Source organism: Cyanistes caeruleus, chromosome 2 (assembly GCF_971803275.1).
Source record: "Cyanistes caeruleus chromosome 2, bCyaCae1.hap1.1, whole genome shotgun sequence".
NCBI classification, from domain to species: Eukaryota; Metazoa; Chordata; class Aves; order Passeriformes; family Paridae; genus Cyanistes; species Cyanistes caeruleus.
This window is the reverse complement of record NC_141702.1, coordinates 91,910,931-91,928,588: the sequence shown is the minus strand read 5'-3', so window position 1 is coordinate 91,928,588 and position 17,658 is coordinate 91,910,931. Positions and strand designations below refer to the sequence as shown.

The following is a 17,658-nucleotide window of genomic DNA, read 5'->3' as shown; positions in this document are numbered from 1 at the left end:
GTACGGACGGGGGAAGATGGCGGAGGCAGCGGAGGTCGAGCCCGTCGAGCCCGCAGAGGCCAACTCCTTCAAGCGCCCCAGCCGCCCGCTGCCCGCCACCCCCGGGCCCGCGTCGCCGTGTCCCAGCTCGCCGGGAGCCCCCCGAGCAGCCGCCGCCGCGCCGCCCGCGCCGCGCTACGAGGAGCCGCCGTGGGGCAGCCGCCCGCCGGCCGGCTCAGGGTACGAGCTGGAGGTGCTGAAGGGCGGCGTGGTGTTGAGCTCGGTGCGGCTGGAGGACAGCAGCTGGTTCTTGGTGGGGCGGCTGCCCGGCTGTGCCTTATCCCTGGAGCACCCGTCAGTGTCGCGGCACCACGCCGTGCTGCAGTACCGCGGCGCCGGATGCTCCCCCGACGACCCCAGCGGCGCCGATGCCGCCGGGTTCTACGTGTACGACCTGGGCAGCACCCACGGCACCTTCCTCAACAAGGCGCGGGTGCCGCCCCGCACCTACTGCCGAGTGCGGGTGGGCCACGGCTTGCGCTTCGGTGGCAGCTCCCGCCTCTTCCTCCTGCAGGTGTGTCGGGGTTCGCGTTCAGGCGGCTCCGGAGCGTGTGTGGGGTGGTAAAGGCTGGCCCAGATCAGGCTCAGGAATTTTCTCGGCTCATCAGGTGACTGCCTGAGGTGTGAGGCGGCTTGGAAGCAGCCTAGCGCTGCCGGGGTTGTTTTACTGGGAGAAAAGCTGTGAGTGTCTGCTGCCGGCTCTGCAGTGAGGTGTGGGGCTGCGGATTTCTGCTGATGTGCAGTGAGTGCAAAAGGCATTTCTCTTCAACAGTGTGATGTATTAGGAATGTGTTTCTGACAGTATGCTGACCTAGTAAATAAAGAACTAATATTCCTTTGTGAGCAAGGGGAGTGTTTATTACTAGGGACTTGTGCAGCACATGTGTTGTACACGCACTTCAGAAGCTGCACATTCCTCAGATCCACCCATGTAGTTCTGATGGGAATTTTTGACTTTAGCCTGTTAATTACAGTTACATATGTAAGATGTATCTGACTGCAAGCATACAATAGTGCTTATTTCTCTCTGCCCTGCTTTTGACAATGCCATTTAAACTAATATATTTTGGAATGCAAACCAAAACTAATGGTCAAATAATTCCACTTTTTAAAGAGTAGTATGTGTTTATGTTATTATCTGTAATCTGCATGTGTTTGGGGGCTTTTAAAACCGTGTTTTTAAAAACACTTTTGCTAATTTTCTGTTTTGACTTAGGGACCCAAAGAAGACCAGGAGTCTGAGTCAGAACTAACTGTGACTGAACTGAAGGCACTGCGCAAGCAGCAGCAAGCAAAATTAGAAAAGACAATGTTGGGAGAGGACTCTGATGAGGAAGATGAGAAAGAGGAGAGAAATGAAAGGAGTCAGAATAGTGATATGAGCTGCTCATGGGGAATGGGTATGTGATGATATATCAATTGACTGATACATTTTAGAAGGTCTGTAAGCCTGTTTTCACTGAATATTAGGGCTAATATTCCAGCTGGCTGCCAAGAGTTACATTCCAGTCAAAGTTTTTGAGAACAAATTAATCTTTTTGCTGTTAAAAAGAAGGGTATGTGACAAGCTAACATTCAGTGAGCTCCTTTTAAACAGCAGGAGGTAACTTGCCTATGCCTATGAGAGGCCATGAAACTTAGAACTTAATTAATGATTTTTGGTTTGCTTCTGTGATGATGTCCACACTTTTCACAAGAGGTGAAATTTAACTTCTTGAGACTTCTATGCAGTATAGCTGTCTTTACATATAAACAGGGAGTCCACATATTAGAGCTAGATGAACTATAATTAATGACCTTTTTGCAACAAAGTGAGTTGGGTTTTTTTGAGTGAAAATGTATAAGCTCATAAACTTTTGAAAGTTCTGAAACTGACATTGATCTGCAAAACTGAATCATATGTTAGAATAGATAATAGCAAAAAAAAATTTTTTTTTTTAATTTGGTACAGGGCTAATAAAGTTAAGGGAAGTAACTTTATGGCATAGCTGATACTTCTTTCAAGCTAATGAAAGCTGAAATATACTGGTGTTCTCTTTCTGAAGTTTCATGAGATTTTTTGGACTTTGTATATCTTCTAGGTGAGGATGCTGAGGAGGATGAAATTGAAGAAAACCCTATTGCTGTTGATTTTCAGGATGTTCAAGATGCCTTTTATATGAAAGATCCTAGGAAGGCCTTACAGGGCTTTTTTGATAGAGAAGGTAATTTCTTCTTTTTTTTATTAAATGTGATTTTTATTTTTTTATTTTTTTTACTTAGCGAAGTGTTATTTTGTTGTTTATTTTTGCAGGGGGATTTAAGGTGTTATATGAGAGCAAAACTTTTCTGTTATATTGTGGGTAACTTTTTTTTCATCAAGTTTTGGTGGGGATTTGTGGTGGTTTGTTTTGGGTTTTTTTCATTAAAACTTGGCTCACCATTGTATATCTGAGACTTAGTTACTAATTCCCTCAACAAAAACAAAACCCCTCAATTTCCAGATTAATTTTTTTGGAGATGGCTGTAATTGTGTATAACTGTAAAATGGGAAAGTCTAAAAAAGACAAAAGGCAACAAATAAGTGGTCTAAAGTTTCAGTGGCTGCTAGTGAAACTTAAAGAATATTCAGTTACTTGTTAAAGTGAAAATATAATCTTCAAGACAAAGAGCATCTGTGAATTCAGATTGCGAACTGTTGTTGCTTCAGCATCTTTAATATATGCAAAGACAAGATTGTTTTTTTCTGTGATCTACATGTTCCTAAACAAGCCACTTAGAGATTTTTTTGGTCCGAAAAAGCCTTGATTTTGAAAAAAACTCAAACAGCATGACACCAACAGAAGATCCCATGTCTTTAAAAAAAAAAAAAGTAAGACAAAATTGTGGTATTTATCCCTTTTGTTTAGAAGACTGTCCCATGACATTATTTTCTGCTGTAAAGATTATTTCTGCTTATTTCAATTTTGGTTACTACATCAACTTTCTATTCTTCTCTAGGAGAAGAGTTAGAATATGAATATGATGATCGTGGGCACAACAGCTGGCTATGCAGGGTCAAGTATGTACATTTCCACTTATTTGGTACATGGAAGTTGACTGTTGCATTTGCAAACAAAACCTGAAGGAATTACTTGCTGTGTCACACTTGGCGAGGAGGCCAGCTAGATTTAGACTTAAGCCCTGATACTGAGACAGAAGTTCAAGGATCAGTGCCTAGTTTAGTGTCTGAGTTCCATTTTTGCTCTGATGGGATTTGGATTTCCTAGGGGATGAAACTTGGGATAGCAAAGAGTCTAGGTTTTCAGCTCCCGTTGTTGTGAGCAATATGTGAAGTTGAAATACAAGAGAGGAAGCTAGGAAACAATATCTTTCAATTCCTAATGAGAAAGATCAAAAAAACCCCAAACTTAATTCTGTGTACCCGATTTCAGTTCCTGTATGGTGTAAGACAGTTTTTGAGGGGTTCCTGCTAGAGGCCACTAATGTAATTCTTGTATAAGACAGGAGAAGGTGAGGTGGAAATTAAGTTGACAAGTCTCAACATGGTAATGATTGTACTGCTTAAAAATCCTTTCCTTCATTATGGAAACTGTTTGTTACTCATGTTGTATGGATACAAGATACCTGTACTTAAAATGATTCAGGGATTGACATTTAAACTTTCAACTTCCTGTATTTCCAATGAATTAAATAGAGGAAAAATTATTGTTTGGAACACTGAAATACAAATTGACTTGCATGGTTAGAAAATCATGCTTGTCTTTTAATTGGTTCTGTATGAAATGAAAAGTGGAAATATTTAACAGAAAAAAAAAAAGATGTAAATGAAATGGCAATGCCATTGTAAAATATCTGAGTAGCATCCCTGAAAAGTTGTTTGTATCTGAGCTGTTCTGTGATCCTTGAAACTGAACAGGTTGCCTGTGGATGATGCATCAGGGAAGCAGCTGGTGGCAGAGGTTCTCCATTCAGGAAAAAAAAAGGAAGCAATGATACAATGTGCACTGGAAGCTTGCAGGCTGCTTGATGCTCGAGGAGTACTGAGGCAAGAAGCAGGTGAATAACTGTGATCATTCTAAATGCCTTAAGTTAGGGATTTGAGATTGCTATCTTGAATTTGCTTTATTTTTGAGTGATATGCAAATAATTTTGTTTCTTGCCTTCTCCTGTGCCTTTCTCAGTATCCCGAAAAAGGAAATCAAAAAACTGGGAAGATGAAGATTTTTATGATAGTGATGATGACACCTTCCTTGATCGAACTGGTGCTGTGGAAAAGAAACGACTGAACAGAATGAAGAAAGCTGGTAAAATAGAAGAAAAACCAGAGACCTATGACTCCCTGGTAAGAATGATTGACCATGACATGTCAGGGTTACTCTCTCATGCCTGTACTATATTATGACTAAGATGAAATTTTAGTGCATCATGGCAGTGGATGGAGGAAATGCAAGTACAGTATACTTGTAAATCAGTTTGAAATCACTGGAAAATAATTCCAAGCTTTTAAGTCCACATCCCAAAGAACTATCTCATTCTGCTTCAAGGAATAGGAATCCTGGATTGACAGACATATGGCAACAGTAAGTCCTACAAAGACAATAGGGTGTGAGGGATAGTGTTGTGGTAGAGTTGTTAGAATGTTGTTAAGTTAATATTAGTAGTTCATAGCTTGAAATATCTTTTCCCCTCTTTTAGTTGTGATTTCCACCCCCCCGCCCCCGATTCTTTTTCTCCTAATTGTTTACCTGGTGTCAAGTTACCATGGTTACTGAAGTTTTTCTCCTCAGCTCCACGGCCGGATGGAGTGGAGGGGAGACCCTGCTGGCATTTCCAGCTGCTTGAAATTTCTTTAGCCCAGGAAAGCACGGGGTTGGGAGAAGGAGACTCTTCTTTCCAGCACCGAAGTTTGTAACTCTGTTTTTCCTGTCCCAGAATGCCTCTGAGCTATGGAAGCTGAGATGGCATGCTTACCTTCCCTTCCCTTTCTTTCCCCGCTGTGTTGCCAGGAAACCAGCCTCCCCCCTCTCTCCCCCTCTGCCCCTCTGTGGAGAATACTCCTACACCTTTGTGGGCATTTGAAGAAGTTGGTGTCTGTTATTTCTTATCTTGGTGTGTGTAACCTTGATTGGTAGAAAGTTTGTAAGATGTACTAGCTGAGAAGAATAATTGGTTCTCTCTCTGATGTTCCCTCCCTCCAAGAAACCCTGTTAAAAGAGACCCCCAGACCCCAAATCCTTTGTCTTTCACCCCTTGGATTCCCCTTCACGGAAATAAACTGTGGAATTCAACCCTGGGGAGAGAGTCCCCCCTTGATTTCTTTACTCGCTTGATAGACTCGAATTTCTGAAGAAAATCAGTGAACCCCCACAAACATATGCTGACTCGAACCCAGAGTGAAGAGAAACCTCATCACTGAGCTAGCCGGGCCACTCTCGGGAGGTTTGAGTCAGGATAGGAGGGGTTGGAGGGTTCTGTGGTCATATAACAGTGCTGCAGAATAATTATGCATACTGTTGCATTTCAGAAATGGTTTAAATAATTTTCTATGTCAAGAAATTAATAAGTTGTTTAGGAACAATCTAGACTTCTAATTTTTTTCAGCCCAGGAAGTCCTGATCAAAGCTCGGAAGTAGAAAAGTGGAAGTAATTTGATAGGATACTTGAGTAACTGTTAAAATGAGATTTTAACAAGATGAAGTCTTCTAAGCATGTTGTTCTTTCATAGGTCACCAAGCTAAAACTAGCTGAAAATGAGCTTTCTGAGATAACAGAGAAGCTGAAGGTTTCAGGGAAAGGTAAGGCATGAAGTTTATTTGATCACAGTGCTTTCCATACAGAAAAATACAAAACTGAAAATTATGTTAGGGATTTCTCTTTTCAAGGGTTTGGGGTGGTTTTTTTCAGTGTCCACATTTCACAAAGGGATAGGAAGGTTTGCAAGTCACTGAGTTAGCTCGAGAATTCTTACATTCTTCATCTATTAGTTTATATACTCTGTTTATAGTCACTTGTTAATGAATGCATCTTTTTCCAAAGCAAACAACATTTAAGTTAAAGTAAGATGGCAACTGTACAAAGTCCTGGAGTTCTGAGGAGGTAAGTATTACTGTTTATCAGCCCATATTGCTGAAAATTACACAATTTGATGAACGCTGTTTTTTCCACTCCCTTAAAGAGCATTTATAAGGGAGGAGGAAAAAGCTCACATAAAAGGTAATATATTTTATTTCACTTCTCTCATTGTAAACACACTGTATAAAGGAATGGTGGGAAGAGGAAAATGTGGAGACAAAGCAGTTGACACTTAACCCATATGTTCAGTGAACATGCCAGTACATGAGGGCGCCATTCAGGTTCTAGGATTATGCATTTGTTTCTAAAGGCAGAGCCTTTCAAGATCAGTGATGGTATCTGTTAGTGAGTTATGTTTAAAAGCAAACTGTACCAGTGGCTGCGTTTTGCTTTCTGTTAGTGATGGTATCTCATTGAGTAAAAGGAAAATGGGAAGAAAATATTTTTAGGCTGGTTGTTCACAAAAAAAAACTTTTTAACAGAGTTGGCATTAATAAAGGCTGCACCATCAGTTTGTCAGAAGTTTCTCTGCAAGAACCCTAGCAGCAGTGTGACAGCTGGGCTATCTTTTGTGCATTACATGGCTGTGTTTCTTCAGCTCCACACCAACATTTTTGTTGGTGATTGATTATACCAGATCCCTGTTCAAAAAGCAGTACCATTCCACCAGGCATTCAAACTGATGTTCAGTGTGTTTGAATGAATTGTTTTCAGCCTTATACTTCTGATAAATAATTAGCAATTGACCAGCAAAAGAAGAATGCTTAGATTGTCTGAGAGGTGTAATTCTATGCTTTTCTATTTTGTTTCTACTCATGCTGTTTCTCAACAAGACTGTTTAATTATATTGTAATAGAGAATGGGTGAAGGGAGAGTCAGTTCATTTTTATGCTTCTATTACTATATAATGCTGTAGGCACCTTCCCCACCAAAATCTGGTCATGCAATCCCAATAACACATTTTTGTAAATTGCAGGTGGTTACACAGCTAGAGCCTTTTTTCCAGAGCCTTGGAAAAAAGTGCAGTCTTGGCATTTACTGAAGTACAGAATCATTCAGTATTGGATAGAAATTCTCTAGAACTAGGCCAGGGTAAAACAAACATAGCAAATATTGCATCAATGAGTTTGGGTGTTTTCTAGATCCTTGGGTTTTCTCTTATTTGAATGCTTTAGGTTAATTACAGCTGTTGAGAAAGCCAGGAGCAGGGTTATTGACCATGGAACGTTCTTAACCAATCTCAAGAGCTGTTCAGCAAAACTACTGCATTGCATAGAGTTCTGAAACCTTAATGCACTTTTGTTTGCTCTAAATGATTATTTGGAACCTAAAGACAAGAGTATAGAGACACCAGTGAGTGAATGTCAGGCTAAATTGCTACACCTCTTACCAAACACTCGGAGAAATTAAGTAGTTGTCTAAAAAAAGTCTCAGTAAAGGTTCGCAAATTGTTCCCTGGGGTTCTTCAGAACTAATTACTGGTGAACTGACTTGGTATCTCTTATTCACTGGTGCTGTTGAATGCAGATCAAATATATGGAGCTCTTCAGTCTCATCTTTGGTTGCCTGTTCAGAAAAAACATCAATAAGTTGATAGTGCAGTAAATAGCCCTGTAGCTTTTTGTCACTGGGTTATAAAGTACAATAGATATGATTGATTCACCTCATAATAATGTCAGATTTTACTTCAATAATGTAGAAAACTGCTGCAACAGATAAGGACTGCTAATTGTAACCCTGCAAGCTGAACTAGCTGGTATTAGGCACTGTTGGTGGAACTCCCTCAGCATCACTCACTGACTGAAGCACTTACACCACTCCGCAGTACAGCAGCGACCCCTGGATTTAATTGTGGAGTTTTAATTGTTCTGAAGAATATGGCCACTCACTAAACCACATCTTTGTAATTTGATGTTTAAATCAAATTATCATTCTGTTCAGCTCTGGCCTGCAAGGATGTTCAGGCATTGTTAACAATACCTTTTCATTGTTGGTTTTTATCTTGATTCATATGAATAGTTGTGTTGAAAAAAAGAGTATTTCTATCAGAATTTCATTTATGACATGTTTTGTCATCATTTATGCTTCCATGGAGGTGGATGCTACTACTGTTTCCTATCTTCTGAAGACTTAATTCTCTAGATCTTTGAACAGTTACTGTTATGGCTTTCATGTATTTTCAAATGGTAAATTCTGTTTTGTTTTACATCAGAAATACCCTTTTCAATTGAATCCATTTGTAGGCATGAGTCTTACTAGGCTTTCCTCTAATTATTTAAGTCTTGTGAAACTGCTCAAATATGTTCTCTTTAGAATAACTTAATTTGTTTTACTTTTATGCATCTAAAATTCCAAGTGCTACTTAATTAGCTCAAGCTGAACTAAAAATAACTCAATGATCAAATAATTGCGCTTGTCCATATATACAAAAACACTTATAAGGCAGAAAATACATACTGAATTTGCTACTTTTCATTTAATATTAAAAGGCAGAAAACTATCTGTTAAAAGAATTGTTAAAATTCTGGCAAGAACATTTTTCTTTGCTTGCCTCCAGGTTATTTCTGAATACCATATAACAACGTCAGAAACACTGTCCAAGCTAAAGAATAGCATTTTTCTGGTTCTTTTTGTTTGGTTATTTTAAATCCAGGTATTAGAAATCTGTATTTATATTTTTTTAGTCGTAAGAGATTTAGTTTTGCCTCCTGAGTTTTATTTTAATTAGTCAAATATGCATAATATTGTTAATATTTTGAAATTAGATAAAGACTGTCATTACTCTTTTTCAAGTTCAAAGCAGTTTTCTTGCAGAAAATCTAGTCAGAACAAAGGTAAGTTCTGTGTGATTGGCCTAATGAATGAAATTTGGTTTGTATGCACTCTTAGGGGTAGAAGGCAGGGTTGATTGATTTTGAACTTTGCAAATGTTTTGACATAAGCATTCCAGAAAAGTCAGAATTGGATTCCCTATGAAGTGGTGTAGGTTTTTGTGTGTCTAGGATTATTTTAGTTTGTGACTACAGAAAAATCCCTAAGCCACTTTTTTAGGGAGAGCAGATCTAGAAGTGAGATGAATAAACAGGAGTAGCACTCACAAAGAAACATTCAGTTTTAAGAGAGGCTTTTTCAGGTAAGCGAATTAAAGTTTACTTTCAGGCTTTTGTTAGGAGAAATGCTTTCATCTTTCCAGGCCTAACAACCTCCATTATTTCACAACTCAACAGAAACTCACAGAGAGGATAATTGTTCCTATGTATCTTATTCTCTAAAGGCAGGACCTGATGATTACAGTTATCTCCACACCATAACATTATATATCTTCCATTTATCTTGCCTAGTCCAGTCCCATCCAGCAGCTCAAGATTCTTTGGATGAATTCATGACTGAAATAAAATCAGGATGCACGTTAGACAGTGTGGCACGAAAGAAGCTTCACTTGCGGTCATTTGAACTGAAGAAAGAGCAGCAGAGACTGAAAGGGTTAATAAAGCTTGTTAAGCCTGCAGAACTGCCTGAGCTGAAGCCCCAGTAAGTCTTGGTGAAAACATAAAACAATTACTTCTCCCTTTTTTCTTACCCATGGGCAGTTATAAGCCCAGTAAAAAGGCAGCTTTCCAATCACAAAAGCGGGACAGCCTTCCAAACTACCTGGCTCTTTAAGGAGCTGCTGTGCCTCTGGGCTATTGCAGCACCTATGGCTGAGGGAAATGCAAACTTTGGAGTGAGACCAGCCCAAGCTGTCAGGAGAGTAATGTGAAAAATTTGATACTATGTACGACATGAAACTCACTTTCACTCTGAAATGTATTTGGAAGTCAAATGTAGTGGCTGGTAAGCTAGTGCCTAGCAGCACCACTGCAGTTTGAGAGGGTGCATGCTGGGTATATAATAATATATAATATTATTAATATTAAACATATCATTATTAATTATATTATATATTAAATTATATAGTTATATAATGAATATTATATCTTAATTATATATTATATGTAATATATATTAATATATCATACAATGAATTGATGCATCATTTATTAGTGGCAGTCTGATTAGAAGTTAATTACCTAATCATTTAAATTAAGGTTTGGCCTCCAAGTGTGTTTTTATATATAGATATATGTGTATGTATGCAGTTGAATGTAAGGGAGTCTGTGTGATACAGAGGGGTTTTTTCTTGCTTGTTTATTTTTTGCTTCCTGTTACGGCATATGTCTGAATCCTACAACATACAAGTAGGATGGAGGAGTCATCTCTTGCAGTGTCCTCCTTGGATGCTGCAAGTAGGAGAAAAAATAAAGGATTTTTATATATCTGCTTCTCATAGGCAGACTTTTTTTTCTTCTTTTTTTTCTTCTTTTTTTTCTTCTTTTTTTTCTTCTTTTTTTTCTTCTTTTTTTTCTTCTTTTTTTTCTTCTTTTTTTTCTTCTTTTTTTTCTTCTTTTTTTTCTTCTTTTTTTTCTTCTTTTTTTTCTTCTTTTTTTTCTTCTTTTTTTTCTTCTTTTTTTTCTTCTTTTTTTCATATGTATATATAAGATTTGTTTGATGCTTGTTTTCCTTTGTGTCTAATTTTTATTAGGGGTGGGACTTACAGTCTGAATGCAGAGAACAAGCCTAAAAAGATGAACCTGCCTCTCTTTGGTGCAATGAAAGGGGGGAGCAAATTCAAACTGAAAACTGGAAGCCTAGGGGTAAGTTGGACATGTGTTGCAAGTCAGTGGATGTTTGTGAGACCACATTCTCAGGCTGTGTAGGCTGTAGGTGGCAGCTGTCTTCTGACATGCATGGAGGTGCAGCCTGTGAGAGTGGAAGGTGCATGAACAACAAGCAGGGGCTGTTGGATGTGGTTTGCTGCCAGCAGTTGCCATTCCGTGTCCTTGTACAGCCAGTTTCCTGGGGCACAGCTGTGGTCAAAAGGCTGTGGATCAAGAGGGGCAGTCTGGTGACATGAGGCTGAAACAGTGCCCTGCCTCAGCAGCGAGTCCTTTTCTTGTTTTTCTCCATCTTCATAGCCAAGATCATATCCATAATTGATTCAGTTTCCATTATTCCTCTTGTGAAAAGACTGCACTTCTTGTTTGTGGTCTGGACATGTTTCTTCATCTTCCATCTCTACTAGTAACTTTTCCTTAAACTGTAACTATTTGTCATCATGAGAGTGTTTCCTTACCAGCTGTCTCTGACAGTAGTGCGTGTGCTTTCTCATGTAATGAGTGTCTGTGACATCTGCCTCTTTCTTGGCGCTGACACCCAAGTCTTTGTCTTGCAGAAGTTGCCTGTTAAGCGTCCAGACATCCCTGAAAGCTTGTTAAAAATGAAAGATGATGGACCAGAGGAGGAGGAGGAGGAGGAAGAAGAAGAAATGGAAGAGCAGCAAGAAGCAGATGCAGTAAACAGCAGAGTGTCAAACCTGGAAATGAAAATTACAATAGAAAAAGAAACAGGGAAAGAAACTAATGCTCCTGATGGCTCTCCTTGCAATAACAAAAATCTAGAATCCCTTCAGGACGGTAAACCGTTGTTTCTGATTTTTCCAGTAATGAACATGATTCTCTTACTGTTGAACTTTTAAGAGCTATGTGAATCAAATGTTTGAGTCACAGGTTCTCCAGTTCCAGCCTATTTATTTTCCATAGCTTTTTTGCTGTGACTCCAGAGTCCATGTGGCAGCAGCTGAGTTTCACATGGTTCTAGTCGAAACTCTGCTTTTTGGTGAAATAGAATAAATCTCCTGGATGTAAGGAAGTCTTGTCTTGATAAGCTCTGTTTCCATTAAATTGATTGTCCAAATAAAAACAACTGCAATATTTTGTTGGCAATAAAAGTGACATAATAAGAAAACAAATAAGATAAACAAACAAACAAATAAGACAAATAAGAAAAACTCTGTGCAAAGTTTCAGATCCATTTGTAAGGAGGAAAAACAATTTCAAAAGTGGTAATGGAAAGGTACCTTTGAGGTATCTCAAATCCCTCCTTTTCTGTATCAGCCTGATGCATGGGAAAACTTAGTAATGATGTTTCTCAGTGCCCAATATGTTTGATAACAGAAAGCTAGTTCTAGCTTTTTGTCTTAATGCTGGACATGTTACTGTTGAAAAGCGTTTTATCAGATCACAGCATTTTCTTCATTGTATTGCAATGGACTTGGTGGATGAAATAATTTGGAAGACTTGAGAGAAGTGTTCTTCCTGAGACAAATGTAGCAAAGACTTCCCTTTTGTGCTTGGTCTCAGGGATGCAGACCTAATCAGAGTTACTGCAGTGCCCACTAAGGTTTTCCTTTTTTTGTGTTACAGGGGTTGATTTTCTGCCTGAGCCAAAGGTACTAAGGAATGAATCTCAGATGGGACCCTCACAAGAGAAATCCCAAGGTGAACCGTACAACAGACTATTTTCTAATAGCATGTGGGTTTAGAAACTGACTAAAGGACTTAGTGTCTTACGTGAGTCAAAGGAAACAGAGCCTAATATAGAGCCTAAAGAATCTAGAATTGAAATGAAAGATTGTGTTTTGCTTGGGAAGTGGTAAGTGTATGGTAAAGACTGGGCATTTCCACTGTATTACAGTTGTCCTTGCTTTTCATAGTCATTAACTGTTTAGAGATTTTTTTATTTTTTTTTTAAATTAGTGTGAGAAGAAGAATTAATTTAGGAGAAAATATGATGATGCTTTTTCCTCCATTATTCTCTTGCACTAGCTCTTAACACTACAGAAGGACAAAACTTTCTTTTATAAAGTGACAAATGCTACATAACATTAGTTAATAATCTGCTGGTAACCTAGATGATGCCTCTGCATGTGTGCACAAAAAATGAGATCTTCAAAATGAAGAATGTTGGGTGTACATGGAGGAGATTTTTACGACCTTTCTATTTTTTGTAACTCAGACTCCGTAGAATATATCATCATCATTTCACCCATAGAGAGCCATGAGAGTATGAATATTTCAAATACTAAGTGGCAGGAAAACAGGAATTCCTTCCAACCATTAACTACAACATTTGGTGTTTGTTTGCTTTTTTTATAAAGCAAATTGGTCCTGCACATTTCCTACTCCTTCCTTTCTAAATCAATCACTGTAGTGATTACAGATAATGTCTTTTAGAAAATATCTGCTATTAACTAAAGTTAATATTACAGAATCCTTAATAGAGGATCTTATTAAACTGCATTCAGTTACATGACTGACAGTGTACTTAAGTTAAATCTAGGAAAACCAGTTAGATGTTCAGCAGTATTATTCTCAAGTATGAATTGTGGTGCAGTGACATATCTTGGACTTCCTTATGGATGTATTAATTTTTACGTGAACTTCCTATAAGTTTATCTGTAGAATTGGTCATGTGTGCTGTGTCATAAAACAATTCTGCTTTCTTTCCAGCATGCAAGACAGTAAATAAGGAACCTGAAGAGACATCTGAGAAAGTTAAGAAAATCAATAACTCAAGCAAGGTCAGTTACAACACCATGATTCCTGCAACTTAAGAGGAAGTAATTTCTAGGCTCTTTTTTAGTAGTAGTAGTCTTTTTTAGAAATAGTAGCAAGTCTAGCTTGGTGATAGTAGTGCTTCTCTGCTGACTAAGACCCAAATGTAGAACTATACACTGCCATTGAACACAGATTTTGGAGTCTCCAATGAAAAGATAAAGCACAGCATTTCAGGCATGCTAGAAGCTTTCTGTTCAATCACAAAAGTGTTTTTTTTCACCTTTTCACTTGGCAGTTCCTAATTGCTGCTTCTCATATATCACAAGTGTTGTAGAACACAGGTGCTCTCCAGGCTTTGGAATGTCAGTGCAATGCTTTTCTTGGAGAGTAGTCTGGGAAATACATATTGACTGACACAGAACATGCTGTACTAAAGCTGCAGTTAGTCTGTGTTTTGAAGACAGACTCATCCAGAGAAGAACCTCATCCTTCTCTGTAAGATGTGAAAGAGATAAGTTTGAGAGATTAATGTCTTTTGCAACCAAGTTATTGCTGAATTTGAGTGGTTGTACCAGATAATGTTTCTCCTGTGCATAAGACTTGTATTAAAATGTAAAGTTGGTGAGCTTTGCACATTTTGGGACTCAGTCAATTGTTGCTTTCCTGGAGCTGGGAAGGATCTTCTCTGACAGCCTAATGATTATTATGAAGCTCTTCCCTTCAGAAAGCATCCCACCCTTCTGCTACTGCCGTCAGAGGAGATGACTGTACTTGGTGGACCATGAGTTCTGACCACTGGAACAGTTTCTTTGTGGGGACCATCTAATTTTAGCCCTGCATCACTTAACTGAACCTCAGATCTTTGAATTCTGTGTGTGCTGACTGCTGCTTTGTTAGTCCTGTCAGAGGACCCAGGGATTGGTTAGGCAGAACTGTCTCAGAACTGTCTTTTGTTGCTGACCTTGCTAAAGATGCTAAAGAAATCAAGAGTTTATTTATACTGGTAAAGCCCAAGTTTTACCACTGTTTTGAATATGGGAGAACAAGGCAGATTTTCATGCTGAGGCAGTCAGCACCACCCAGCAGAGAGTTTGCTCTAACCCTGAGCATTCTGAGCATTCTCCAAATGCCAGATGGCTTAGATTCTTTCTCCCATCACAAATCACTTCTTCCACATGCTGTCTCTGCCTTTGGGCTCAGATCTTGCATGGAAACTATCAACTGGAAGTAAGCTTTTTTTTTTTTTTTTTTTTTTTATAATATAACTTTGAATCATGTAAAACTGGAAAAAAAATTTAAGTTGTTCATAAGCCGTATTTAAAAGCTGTACAACTCTGCAGTTTAATGTTTTGGAAAACATTAGTCTTCTAAAAAAGCTGTTTTATGTTAATTTGGGGAAGGAAAGTTATTGCCGTAATGAAAGTTTGTTTCAACTGCATAACTTGAGACTGATGCTACAGACTAATGTAATAATGCTACAGACTAATGCAAATCAGTGCTAAGTAAAAGCATTGTTTTGAGCTCTTAAGTCTTGCACTCTATAGTTGTATAATTTTTTTACCTGCAGTTGTTGAAAACAGAAGTTTCTGATGAGAAAATTATACTGATGTGGTAAAACTTATAAATCTTGGGACAGAAGAGATACTGCTGTATCAACAACTGCATTGCAACTGACCTGTTGTGGTTTCCTTTAACATTTCAAGATGCTAGCTAGACCTAAGAACAATGAATGTTCTTTTCTTTTTGAAAACTAAGTTATCCTTATACAACACTTGAAACTTTATAAACTCCAGTTTGAAAGTCACCTTAAATCCAAAGTTTCCAGTGGTATTGTGCATTGAAATCTGTAAACAGCTATTGAAAATCCTACTCTAAAGCTTTTCCCTACATAAAGAAATCCTATGTCAAATGATATCACCAAACATTAGTATTAAACTGTCCAGAAGTGGACAGGTTCTGTTTTGAGCGGGAAATTGGACTGGATGTCCTCCAGAAGTCCCCTCTAAACAGCATTTTTATTAGTCTGTGACTCAAATGGAAATGAACTGGATTTATTTGAAGGTTTGATCTTTCTTCCGTATTACTGTTTTCATCCCTGACTCTTGTAGAAAAAAACTTCACCTCATTATTTGTCTCTGAATTAGTGAGGGATTTAGTGGCTGTAACACATTGGTGGTGGGGTACAGCACCTTAAAAAGTCTTTTCCTCTCTTTGTAGGTCCAACAACCTTTTTTTTCCTCACAGTACCCAGATGATGACCCAGACTACTGCATATGGATTCCTCCTGCAGGTATCAACCATTTGCTTACTGGTTTTAGTCTCATAACTCAGGAATCTTCCTAATGAGTTGTCAGGAAGTCCTTGTCAGTCCTTGAGAAAAAGCTAATTCAGGAATACTTTACCCAGAACCTGATGTTTTGTGGCATGTTATGCCCCATGTTTGTTGCATGGCCATGCAAGTCTTGCAGTGAAATACAGACCGTATCTGTAGTAGCTTCACAGCAATGGAAAGATACACCTGAAGTATTTTTTTCAGTTTTGTAACACCTGAGAGAGCTAACTGAATTCACATATGGTGGTATGATAACCTAGCTGAAAGGCAAGCTCAAACTTTCCCTAGGGATAAATGCTCCAACAGTGTTAGTATTCTTAGTTTTCACAGAAGTCTGTGAAATCCAAAATGCTTCTTTGCAGTTTTCTGCAAAAATCATTGGCATACAAACACTAGGTCAGCTGTTTTGGAGAAGAGTCTTGATAATGCTTCGATGAAAGCACTGAATAATTGATGCACTCATCCAACATACATTAAACTTGAATATTTTTTTATCTTTAGTTCAAGGGTGTTTTTAGGTTGGTGAGGTTATTTTTAAACAGGGTAATGAATGTTCAGTTCCTCTAAAACAGAGAGCTCATTTTCGTGCACTGAAGTTTTCAGAGTAAGTTAAAAGCTTAGTCTTTACTTGATTCATTACTATAATTTTTGTAAGGCTGTTGCAAGGTTATTTATATAAGAATAAATTTCACTGAAGAAAACTGTAATCAAGTGAATCATCCTTCTATGAAAAGACTGCCCATCTCTGACATATGAATCCACAGGAGCAAATTCAGTAACTCCAAAGTCTGATCTGGGATAGTTAAGCAAGCTGTGTCCATAAGAGGGAGCTGTGTTTTTTTGCCTCTGCCTGACAATAAATAGTCAAATGTTCCTTCTAAGCTGGCATTATGAGGACTTCAGAATAAAAACCCAAACAAAACAGCCACAAAAACAGGAGTACCTGATGTAGTCTTAACATTGTTAGTAAAATTGAAATGAACTGTAAATGTAAATCAAAAGTATAAATTGTTGCAATATGCAGTCTGACTTTTTATCCTCTGCTTGTATGGCTGGTACTACCTAGAGACTGTTTCATATAGGGATACACATTTCTCTGTATAAAGGAATAATGCAACTCTTCCTCTTTGTCCATTAGGTCAAAATGGTGATGGCAAGACTTATCTCAATGAAAAATACGGCTACTAAACTTCTAGTGCCCCAGAATACATCCGGGGCTTGAAGGGCTGCTGTGTTTTGGACTCTTTCACTACATGTTAAGTGATGGATAAGAGACTTGGGATTTTCAGATGCTGTTTAAATTCAAGGGCATCAGCAGCTGCTCTGGCTTTTAGCTCTCCCTGTGTGTCCTCTCTTTGACTTCCAGATAATTTTTTTTAAGTAAAAGCCCACACATTCTTCTGCCTCGTCTTTCACTTTCAGCCTTGTTTGGTTTTTATAATTTGGCTTGAAACTGTAAGCTCATTTTTCCTTTTTTAAATAAAAGTAGACAAAAATATTAAAAGAATACACCTCTGTATACTTACAGGCTTGATAAAATTTATTCATCTTGGGTTTATGCAATTAAAATAAGAAACACTACTGATTTGTTTCTGTGGCTGCTGTTTGAAAATACTGTCATGGTATACCTGAAACTTGAGAGGTTTTTTTTCCTTTCCTATGGAAAAAAGAACAACTTATATTTTGAAAAGAAAATTACTTTCATTTCTCCCTTGTGCAGTTGTTGGAATACGTGATATGGAGTGGACAAGAAATGGTGAGTGTACAGTGTTATAAAGGTCCAGAAATGCCAAAGAA

At 38.4% G+C, this 17,658-nt stretch overlaps 2 protein-coding genes across 3 annotated transcripts in view; one reads left to right on the top strand and one right to left on the bottom strand.

The window, feature by feature from the left end:
* Positions 1-14: 14 nt before the first annotated feature.
* On the top strand, positions 15-17,442 carry SLC4A1AP (solute carrier family 4 member 1 adaptor protein). 2 transcript variants are annotated; one of them, XM_023924570.2, is made up of 14 exons: positions 15-553; positions 1,256-1,439; positions 2,121-2,243; positions 3,019-3,079; positions 3,938-4,077; positions 4,203-4,363; positions 5,747-5,816; positions 9,435-9,624; positions 10,676-10,787; positions 11,366-11,606; positions 12,396-12,470; positions 13,482-13,552; positions 15,747-15,819; positions 17,000-17,442. In XM_023924570.2, exons 1-14 carry the CDS (start codon positions 17-19, stop codon positions 17,047-17,049), a joined length of 2,088 nt encoding a protein of 695 aa, XP_023780338.2. In that variant the 5' UTR covers positions 15-16; the 3' UTR covers positions 17,050-17,442. The 2 variants fall into 2 exon arrangements, with proteins under 2 accessions (XP_023780338.2, XP_086726217.1); XM_086870091.1 differs by having other exon boundaries at positions 408-647.
* The window catches only part of LOC111927625 (uncharacterized), a 122,887-nt gene continuing 111,033 nt past the window's right edge, over positions 5,805-17,658 (bottom strand). Inside the window, exon 4 of the mRNA XM_086870108.1 lies at positions 5,805-7,659. Within this exon, the coding sequence (XP_086726234.1) occupies positions 7,480-7,659 (180 nt within the window). The 3' untranslated portion in view covers positions 5,805-7,479. The remainder of the gene's footprint in view (positions 7,660-17,658) is intronic.

Excerpts from the sequence above, each read along its gene's own strand:
- SLC4A1AP (XM_023924570.2), top strand. The coding sequence starts at position 17 with ATGGCGGAGGCAGCGGAGGTCGAGCCCGTCGAGCCCGCAGAGGCCAAC. Across the intron at positions 4,364-5,746 it reads CAGAGACCTATGACTCCCTG|GTCACCAAGCTAAAACTAGC; the intron begins GTAAGAATGATT and ends GTTCTTTCATAG. Across the intron at positions 11,607-12,395 it reads TCTAGAATCCCTTCAGGACG|GGGTTGATTTTCTGCCTGAG; the intron begins GTAAACCGTTGT and ends TTTGTGTTACAG.